Genomic DNA, 10,669 nt, shown 5'->3' with positions numbered 1-10,669 from the left:
GGTTATCCTGGGTGGCTAACCCTCCAGGGTTAAAAATCCGAACGAAATCTTATCTTATAATAACAAGTAACATATATAGACTGAAAATTTAATAAGTTTGCAGTTACTTTTTAAATACTCTCTGGCTGTATTGCACCCATTTATCACTTGTTGCTACAATTAATTTGCAAAGTGATTTATTTATTGTGTATGCTTCCAATTGAAATAAAAGCAAATCTCTCAAAATATAATGGTGGAATTTGCCTAAAAATGTTATGCAATAATTCTCAATCATGTCAGACAATTTCAAATATTTAAAACATAGGTTAAGCATTGTGCATATCAGCTAAATCATTCAATGCAAGTAACAACTGCAGCTTGCTCTTTGTGTAAAATAATAAATAAGAGTGCATGAATGCAATGTGTATGGAAAAACATGTAATATATATCTCCATCAGCACCTCAAGAAACCTGACCAATGTTTATGTAATTCTACCACAGAAGAAATAGGGCCATGCTCATGATAAAAAGAGAAGAGTACAACAGAAAAATGTATCATGCTGTTAGTAGAAGCTTCTCACCCTCCCAGATCCTCCCCCTCAGTTTCTTGGTCTGTTCTATTGTCTTGTATTAGGTTGTTATCATGGTCGTTGTCATCCTTCTGCATAGTCTCCAAGGCACTATAGTACTCCTGCTCCTCCAACATGGCTTCATCATCATCATACAGGGAAAGAAGGCCAGAACCATCCTCAAGTTCTTCAACTTCTTCACCCAAGGAGACCATCTCTTCTTCCTTCTTTTTTTCCAACATTTCAATTTCTTCTGCCTTTCCTTCATCCTCATAGTCTTCCTCTTCTAGAAAAGCTATGTCATCTTCGAGGTCATACTCGGTTGGGTAACTGAGGTCAACATCTGTCCAAGGCTCCGGAAAATCATAGGCATCATAGTCATCGGCAGTGAGGTTGTAATGGGTTAGGTTTCTGTAGAAGGACCCATCACCAAAGGATGCAAGGAAGGTGTTAGTGGAAGTATTCAATGATGAAATGTGAAAAGTAGGACTGGTATAATGGAAATGGAGGATGAAAGGGAATTAGTAAGATGAGGTAAAGGAGAAAATAAAAAGGAGCAAAAAAAAAAAAAAAAAGAATGGAGGAAGGAAGTGTAGGAGACTGTTATATTAGGTTTATTATTAGTAAAGCAGCAAGGGTCAATATTTCTATTATACAGCATAAGCAAGTCCTACTTTTGAGCAAAGTATGTTAGTAGCACTGACATTAATTTATATTTGAAGAAGTTTCTTAAATATAAAGATGCACACCCTCAAACTATCAAAATGCTTTTAAAAATAATCATGCAAAAAATATATAAAAACTGTTATATGTAGTAAAATACCCACTCTAACATCTATGCTTCGATACTGTTTTTATCCCCCTCGAGCTGAGTTTGTGTTTACACCTTCGATAATATTAACGTACCATATTCAACCTTCTGATCTCTGAAGTTTACAGCGTCAATATTCTTATTAACCTACTTGCCCTTCTGTCAACTTCAAATATCACTTTGGTCTCCACAACTTTGTGCCATTCATACAAAAGTGGGAGCTAATGTCAATACAGTATTAAAAAGACCCTTTGGCTGCTGCAAGTTAAAAGTTCATGACAGCTGGATAAAGTACTTATATCACAATAATCATCAAGATAAGTTAATCATGTACTAGTTAATGGCAGTAAAAGTGTTGTTTGTTAATTAAGAATTTCCAATATGTAGCTAAACTGAGGATACTCTGAGCCATTAAAGTTTTGATACATTAGTGATAAAACTGCCACCAACAAAGTGCAAGATGATGATGTTCAGCATGAAGCAAGGGGAAATTGGGCATTTTAATGAATGAATCCCAGAATTATAAGTACCATACCTAAGATTAAAACAAGGCATATATGGACACATTTTTATGTATGAACCTACAAACATCCCTTCTGGTAATCACTTACATTCTGTACACCATGTTAGGGAACTTAAGGAAGGTCTTGCCATCAAACTTGACTGGTTTCATCATCTGCTCTTCATCAACACCTAAGAAAGTATAGTTATGATTATAAGAATTGCTGGGCATATATTTATTGGTGATGCATATGTTGTAATATGGTTTTTAGGCAAAACTGGTCAAACAAGGTGAAAAATTTCTGCTCTGATATTTTTTTTGTGAATTAGTCAAGTATAAAAAATTTTAAGTTTTTGGACAAAAACTAACCTAAACTTGTTTAACCCTTTGAGAGTTGAGACCCTTGCTGGCAAACCTGCTACCAGGGTCGAAGAATTAAAAAAAAAATCTTATGAAATGATAGAGAATTTTTTCCTGAAGGTAATGAAACCAAAAGAACAAAATTTGATGGAAAACTTGTAGAATTACGCTCTCGCAAATTTGGCGATATTTATGCATCGGCGATTTCGCCCATTTTGAGTCCTATTTTGGGCCAATTCCAATGTTCCAGTCAACCAAACTCATAGCTGTTTAGCTAGAACTCCTTTTATTCTATCAATTGAGTACAAGAAACTGCCCATTTACCTATTTCAACTACCCAATAAAATCAGAAATTACTAATTTGGCCAATTTCATACAGAATTCAAGAAAGGCCAATTTCAAAACAGGGGCCAGAATAAATAGTGTAGATATTCCTGGCACTACAATAACATTTTCTCTGTCCATTACTCACGTCTTCAGTCCCCTCTTACATTATGCTTGCTTTTCATTTTGAATTTTTATTCGCACAACAAATAGAAGATTTACTGTTATTCATACTACTGCATAATGGTAATAATTGTATAAATAATGTCAGTGCATTTGTGAATGCATATTAGACTGGCCAGTTGACGTGTATTGGACACATGACGTGTTTTGTTTACTAGTGAACATCAGAAAAATCAAACTTTTCTGCTACTTTGAGTTCAGTTTCAAACTATGTACTTTTAGTCTATAAACCATCTCTATTTCTGTAATATATCTTCCATTCTATCAAATGAGACCGAGAATATAACCATAAAAACCATAGGAAAATACAGTACAAAGTCACTGTTTTACACCAAAAACAGCTTTCTCCTGCAAGATTGGAAGCCGCTAGAATTTTGGCATAGTTTTACGGGACCAACCCTGGCTTCAAAGCCATAATTTTATGGGACCGACCCCAGAAAGGCTAAATTAACATTTGTCATCCTAAATTTAGTTAGAATTATTTAACATCAATGAAATATAATTTGTAATATCATTGCAACAATGAATTTATGCTTTGTTTAGCATGCAATTATTCTGTATAAGCAAAGAGACAAGTTCTATAAAAAAAAAAGACGATCAGTGATAGTATACTGTAATGTCAATTTTAGGAATTTAAAAGTAGTCTTGGTGTAACGTAGTCCTGATGCTCCTGGAGTTTACCTGGAGAGAGCTCCGGGGGTCAACGCTCCCGCGGCCTGGTCTGTGACCAGGCCTCATGGTGGATCAGGGCCTGATCAACCAGGCTGTTACTGCTAGCTGCATGCAATTTATTTATTTATTAATTTGAAAATGATACAGAGAAGTACATAGGAATATAATTATTAAAGTGCAACATGCCAAAGCCCTTTGTATGCAGACCATTATGGGAAGGCTTAAAATTAACTTGGCAATGATATATTCAGTGGTAAAAATATTATTGTAAAATGATAACAATTTAGCACAAATGAATATTACAAAGACAGTCATATGGTCATTTACTGTGTTGCTGAGCATTCAATAGAATTGAGTATTCTGTTAGGTAATGTAATTAAAAAATAACAAAGTTTGATTGGGTCACAGGTTAGACATTTATGAGATACAATTATTCAGTATTTATTTAGTTGTGGGTGAGTAAGTGTTTTTTGAGAAGACTTGAATTTATAAACAGACAGTGTTTCTTTTATATTCACAGGTAATGAATTCCAGATTTTAGGGCCTTTTATGTGCATTGAGTTTTTGCATAGCATGAGGTGGACACGAGGAACATCAAAGAGTGATCTGTGCCATGTGTTCTGTTGAGGTTGGTAAGGAGACATTTGAGGGGAGGGTTTATATCAGAGTTAAGTGTTCTATGTATGTAGTAGGTGCAGTAAAATGTATGGATGTTTTGTATGTTGAGTAGGTTTAGAGTTTTGAATATTGGTGGAGTGTGCTGCCTGTAGTGGGAATTTATCATCATTCTGACTGCAGCCTTTTGTTGGGTAATTAATGGTCTGAGATGGTTTATTGTTGTTGAGCCCAATGCACAAATTCCATAGGTGAGATAGGGGTAAATAAGCGAGTGATATAGGGCCAGGAGGGCCGACTGTGGAACATAGTACTGTATCTTCGATAGTATGCCTACGGTCTTGGAAATTTTTTTGGAAATTTGTTGTATGTGTGTTTGAAATTTGAGTCTGTTATCAAGGTGGATTCCTAAGAATTTTCCCTCTGTGAGTTTTGTGATAGGTGATCCGTTTATCATTATGTTAAGAGGGACGTCTGTAGCTCTGTTACCAAACTGAATGAAGTAGGTTTTGTCAATGTTTAGAGTAAGTTTGTTAGTCCTCATCCAAGTAGATATTTTCTGTAATTCGGTATTTACAGTATTGGCTAGCGTGACTGGGCTCGGGTGAGAGAAGACGTATGTAGTGTCATCTGCAAATAGGTTTGAGTAGTTGTGATGCATTTGGTAGGTCATTTATGTATATGAGAAAGAGAAGAGGGCCTAGGACACTTCCCTGTGGGACTCCAACTGTAATTGGCTGTGCGGAAGAGTTTGCCCCATTTGTGTACACATATTGGCTTCTGTTGCTGAGGTAAGACTTTGGGTAGTTGAGGGAGTGCCCTCTTATACCACAGTGCAACAATTTTATATGGAGCAAGTCATGGTCAACTGTATCAAAAGCTTTACGTAAGTCAATGAAGATCCCAGTGGGACTTCTTTTTTCTTTATTGCAGTGTATGTGTGTTCTAGCATGTGTATAATAGCATCATTAGTATTTTTATTAGGCCTAAACCCAAATTGACAGGGGTTGAGTATGTTGTGGGAGATGAGGTAGGAATAGATTCGCTTATGAATAAATTTTTTGAAGATTTTAGAGAGGGTGTAAGTTGGATATTGGCCTATAGTTATTCAAGTCTGTTTGGTCTCCTCCTTTATGGATCGGGGTGACCCTTGCTATTTTGAGAACTGTAAGGAAGGTAGAGGATTCTATGGATTTGCTAAAGAGTGTTGCAATGATTGGTGATAGCACTTGTGATGCTTTTTTGTATATAAAGTGTGGTAAGGTATTTAAATCTCCTGTCTTGTTTTTTAATGTGTTGAATCCAACATACGAGCCACAGCCCGGCTGGTCAGGTACCAACTTTAGGTGCTTGTCCAGTGCCTGCTCGAAGACAGCCAGGGGTCTATTGGTAATCCCCCTTATGTATGCTGGGAGGCAGTTGAACAGTCTTGGGCCCCTGACACTTATTGTGTTGTCTCTTAACGTGCTAGTGAAACCCCTGCTTTTCATTGGGGGGATGTTGCAGCGTCTGCCGAGTCTTTTGCTTTCGTAGAGAGTGATTTTCGTGTGCAAGTTTGGTACTAGTCCCTCTAGGATTTTCCAGGTGTATATAATCATGCATCTCTCCCGCCTGCATTCCAGGGAGTACAGGTTCAGAAACTTCAAGCGCTCCCAGTAACCGAGGTGTTTTATCTCCGTTATGCGTGCCGTGAAGGTTCTCTGTACATTTTCTAGGTCAGCAATTTCACCTGCCTTGAAAGGTGCTGTTAGTGTGCAGCAATAGTCCAGCCTAGATAGAACAAGCAGCCTGAAGAGTGTCATCATTGGCTTGGCATCCCTAGTTTTGAAGGTTCTCATTATCCATCCTGTCATTTTTCTAGCAGACGCGACTGATACAATGTTTTGGTCCTTGAAGACGAGATCCTCCGACATAATCACTCCCAGGTCTTTGACGTTAGTTTTTTGCTCTATTGTGTGGCTGGAATTTGTTTTATACTCTGATGAAGTTTTAATTTCCTCATGATTACCATATTGGAGTGATTGAAATTTCTCATCGTTGAACTTCATATTGTTTTCTGCAGCCCATTGAAAGATTTGGTTGATGTCCCCCTGGAGCCTTGCAGTGTCTGCAATGGAAGACACTGTTATGCAGATTCAGGTGTCGTCTGCAAAGGAAGACATGGTGCTGTGGCTGACATCCTTGTCTATGTCAGATATGAGGATAAGAAACAAGATGGGAGCAAGTACACGTACTGTGCCTTGCAGAACAGAGCTTTTCACCGTAGCCGCCTCAGACTTTACTCTGTTGACTACTACTCTGTGTTCTGCTTGTGAGGAAATTATAGATCCATCTACCAACTTTTCCTGTTATTCCTTTAGCACGCATTTTGTGCACTATTACGCCATGGTCACACTTGTTGAAGGCTTTTGCAAAGTTTGTGTATATTACATCTGCATTCTTTTTGTCTTCTAGTGCATCTAGGACCTTGTCGTAGTGATCCAGTAGTTGGGACAGACAGGAGCGACCTGCTTTAAACCCATGTTGCCCTGGGTTGTGTAATTGATGTGTATCTAGATGGGTGGTGATCTTGCTTCTTAGGACCCTTTCAAAGATTTTTATGATATGGGATGTTAGCGTTATCAGTCTGTAGTTCTTTACTATTGCTTTACTGCCCCCTTTGTGGAGTGGGGCTATGTCTGTTGTTTTTAGTAGCTGTGGGATGACCCCAGTGTCCATGCTCCCTCTCCATAGGATGTTAAAAGCAGTATCAGAGTATAGTTTTAAGTTTAAGGCCTGATTATTTGTGTGTAAAATATAATGTTAATTCATAATTTTCCAAAAAAACATACATATACTATGTATTTGTTTTGTACCTTGTATCACATTTTGAAACTTGTATAAAAAGAGAGAAAAACAATTTGATAATGTACAGTATACATCTACAAAATAAACTTACTCAAACATAGGCATGAAGTTCAGGTTATCCCTTTCAGAGCAGAAAATACACTAGTCACAACTTCAAGTTGGTGGTGAAATAACACTAAATTAAATACTGGTATGAAACATACAAAACTGTACAGAAGGCCAACTGTTAACACTTCCAAATTAACATGGTTGCAAAAGTGCAGCATATTTTCAGTAAACATGCTATATTAATCAGTTTACATGGCAGGGCACACGTAGGAAAAAATGTGGCATGGGCCAGGTTCACAGTGAGTGTATGGATGAGTCCATTATCTTAGAGAAGGCCTACACAATCTCCCTCACCTCAGTGCTCCATTCGTACATGTCCAACACCGTATCACATGCTTCCACCCATACAAGTCTACATGACTACACGCCTGCACCCACACCACCACAACCAGCAACCTCCACCCAAACAACCTGCCCTTACAATTTCCCCAATGGCCACATTTTTTTTTTTTTTTTTTTTTTTTCAACAAGTCGGCCGTCTCCCACCGAGGCAAGGTGACCCAAAAAAGAAAGAAAATCCCCAAAAAGAAAATACTTTCATCATCATTCAACACTTTCACCACACTCGCACATTATCACTGTTTTTGCAGAGGTGCTCAGAATACAACAGTCTAGAAGCATACACATATAAAGACACACAACATATCCCTCCAAACTGCCAATATCCCAAACCCCTCCTTTAAAGTGCAGGCATTGTACTTCCCATTTCCAGGACTCAAGTCCGACTATATGAAAATAATCGGTTTCCCTGAATCCCTTCACTAAATATTACCCTGCTCACACTCCAACAGATCGTCAGGTCCCAAGTACCATTCGTCTCCATTCACTCCTATCTAACACGCTCACGCACGCTTGCTGGAAATCCAAGCCCCTTACCCACAAAACCTCCTTTACCCCCTCTCTCCAACCCTTTCGAGGACGACCCCTACCCCGCCTTCCTTCCCCTATAGATTTATATGCTTTCCATGTCATTCTACTGTGATCCATTCTCTCTAAATGACCAAACCACCTCAACAACCCCTCTTCTGCCCTCTGACTAATACTTTTATTAACTCCACACCTTCTCCTAATTTCCACACTCCGAATTTTTTGCATAATATTTACACCACACATTGCCCTTAGACAGGACATCTCCGCTGCCTCCAACCGTCTCCTTGCTGCTGCATTTACCACCCAAGCTTCACACCCATATAAGAGTGTTGGTACTACTATACTTTCATACATTCCCTTCTTTGCCTCCATAGATAACGTTTTTTGACTCCACATATACCTCAACGCACCACTCACCTTTTTTCCCTCATCAATTCTATGATTAACCTCATCCTTCATAAATCCATCCGCCGACACGTCAACTCCCAAGTATCTGAAAACATTCACTTCTTCCATACTCCTCCTCCCCAATTTGATATCCAATTTTTCTTTATCTAAATCATTTGACACCCTCATCACCTTACTCTTTTCTATGTTCACTTTCAACTTTCTACCTTTACACACATTCCCAAACTCATCCACTAACCTTTGCAATTTTTCTTTAGAATCTCCCATAAGCACAGTATCATCAGCAAAAAGTAACTGTGTCAATTCCCATTTTGAATTTGATTCCCCATAATTTAATCCCACCCCTCTCCCAAACACCCTAGCATTTACTTCCTTTACAACCCCATCTATAAATATATTAAACAACCATGGTGACATTACACATCCCTGTCTAAGACCTACTTTTACCGGGAAGTAGTCTCCCTCTCTTCTACACACCCTAACCTGAGCCTCACTATCCTCATAAAAACTCTTTACAGCATTTAATAACTTACCACCTATTCCATATACTTGCAACATCTGCCACATTGCTCCTCTATCCACTCTATCATATGCCTTTTCTAAATCCATAAATGCAATAAAAACCTCCCTATCTTTATCTAAATACTGTATGTATGAAAGTATAGTAGTACCAACACTCTTATATGGGTGTGAAGCTTGGGTGGTAAATGCAGCAGCGAGGAGACGGTTGGAGGCAGCGGAGATGTCCTGTTTAAGGGCAATGTGTGGTGTAAATATTATGCAGAAAATTCGGAGTGTGGAAATTAGGAGAAGGTGTGGAGTTAATAAAAGTATTAGTCAGAGGGCAGAAGAGGGGTTGTTGAGGTGGTTTGGTCATTTAGAGAGAATGGATCACAGTAGAATGACATGGAAAGCATATAAATCTATAGGGGAAGGAAGGCGGGGTAGGGGTCGTCCTCGAAAGGGTTGGAGAGAGGGGGTAAAGGAGGTTTTGTGGGTAAGGGGCTTGGACTTCCAGCAAGCGTGCGTGAGCGTGTTAGATAGGAGTGAATGGAGACGAATGGTACTTGGGACCTGACGATCTGTTGGAGTGTGAGCAGGGTAATATTTAGTGAAGGGATTCAGGGAAACCGGTTATTTTCATATAGTCGGACTTGAGTCCTGGAAATGGGAAGTACAATGCCTGCACTTTAAAGGAGGGGTTTGGGATATTGGCAGTTTGGAGGGATATGTTGTGTATCTTTATATGTTTATGCTTCTAGACTGTTGTATTCTGAGCACCTCTGCAAAAACAGTGATAATGTGCGAGTGTGGTGAAAGTGTTGAATGATGATGAAAGTATTTTCTTTTTGGGGATTTTCTTTCTTTTTTGGGTCACCCTGCCTCGGTGGGAGACGGCCGACTTGTTGAAAAAAAAAAAAATAAAAAAAAAAAAAAAAAAAAAAATATATGCTTCAATGTAAACACCTGATCTACACATCCCCTACCCACTCTAAAACCTCCTTGCTCATCCGCAATCCTACATTCTGTCTTACCTCTAATTCTTTCAATTATAACCCTACCGTACACTTTTCCTGGTATACTCAGTAAGCTTATTCCTCTATAATTTTTACAGTCTCTTTTGTCCCCTTTCCCTTTACATAAAGGGACTATACATGCTCTCTGCCAATCCCTAGGTACCTTCCCCTCTTTCATACATTTATTAAACAAAAGTACCAACCACTCCAACACTATATCCCCCCCTGCTTTTAACATTTCTGTCATGATCCCATCAGTTCCAGCTGCTTTACCCCCTTTCATTTTACGTAATGCCTCACGTACCTCCCCCACACTTACATTCTGCTCTTCTTCACTCCTAAAAGATGGTATACCTCCCTGACCAGTGCATGAAATTACTGCCTCTGTTTCTTCCTTAACATTTAAAAGTTCCTCAAAATATTCTCGCCATCTACCCAATACCTCCATCTCCCCATCTACTAACTCCCCTACTCTGTTTTTAACTGACAAATCCATATTTTCCCTAGGCTTTCTTAACTTGTTTAACTCGCTCCAAAATTTTTTCTTATTTTCATTAAAATTTCTTGACAGTGCCTCTCCCACTCTATCATCTGCTCTCCTTTTGCACTCTCTCACCACTCTCTTTACCTTTCTTTTACTCTCCATATACTCTGCTCTTCTTATAACACTTCTGCTTTGTAAAAACCTCTCATAAGCTACCTTTTTCTCTTTTATCACACCCTTTACTTCATCATTCCACCAATCACTCCTCTTTCCTCCTGCCCCCACCCTCCTATAACCACAAACTTCTGCCCCACATTCTAATACTGCATTTTTAAAACTATTCCAACCCTCTTCAACCCCCCCACTACTCATCTTTGCACTAGCCCACCTTTCTGCCAATAGTCGCTTATATCTCACCCG

The 10,669-nt window shown here is 38.8% G+C and overlaps 1 protein-coding gene across 4 annotated transcripts in view; it reads right to left on the bottom strand.

Annotated features, from left to right (window-relative positions):
• Positions 1 to 541: 541 nt before the first annotated feature.
• Positions 542 to 10,669, bottom strand: part of LOC128690475 (agrin) — a 479,367-nt gene continuing 469,239 nt past the window's right edge. For all 4 annotated transcript variants that reach the window (XM_070089666.1, XM_070089669.1, XM_070089668.1 and 1 more), the window contains 2 exons: positions 1,971 to 2,052; positions 542 to 959 (listed from right to left, as the gene is read on the bottom strand). In XM_070089666.1, the coding sequence (XP_069945767.1) occupies positions 557 to 959; positions 1,971 to 2,052 (485 nt within the window). In that variant the 3' untranslated portion in view covers positions 542 to 556. The remainder of the gene's footprint in view (positions 960 to 1,970; positions 2,053 to 10,669) is intronic.

Source organism: Cherax quadricarinatus, chromosome 29, assembly GCF_038502225.1.
Source record: "Cherax quadricarinatus isolate ZL_2023a chromosome 29, ASM3850222v1, whole genome shotgun sequence".
NCBI lineage: Eukaryota > Metazoa > Arthropoda > Malacostraca > Decapoda > Parastacidae > Cherax > Cherax quadricarinatus.
Note: the sequence above shows the minus strand (reverse complement) of the source record. Positions and strands in the feature narration are given on the sequence as shown.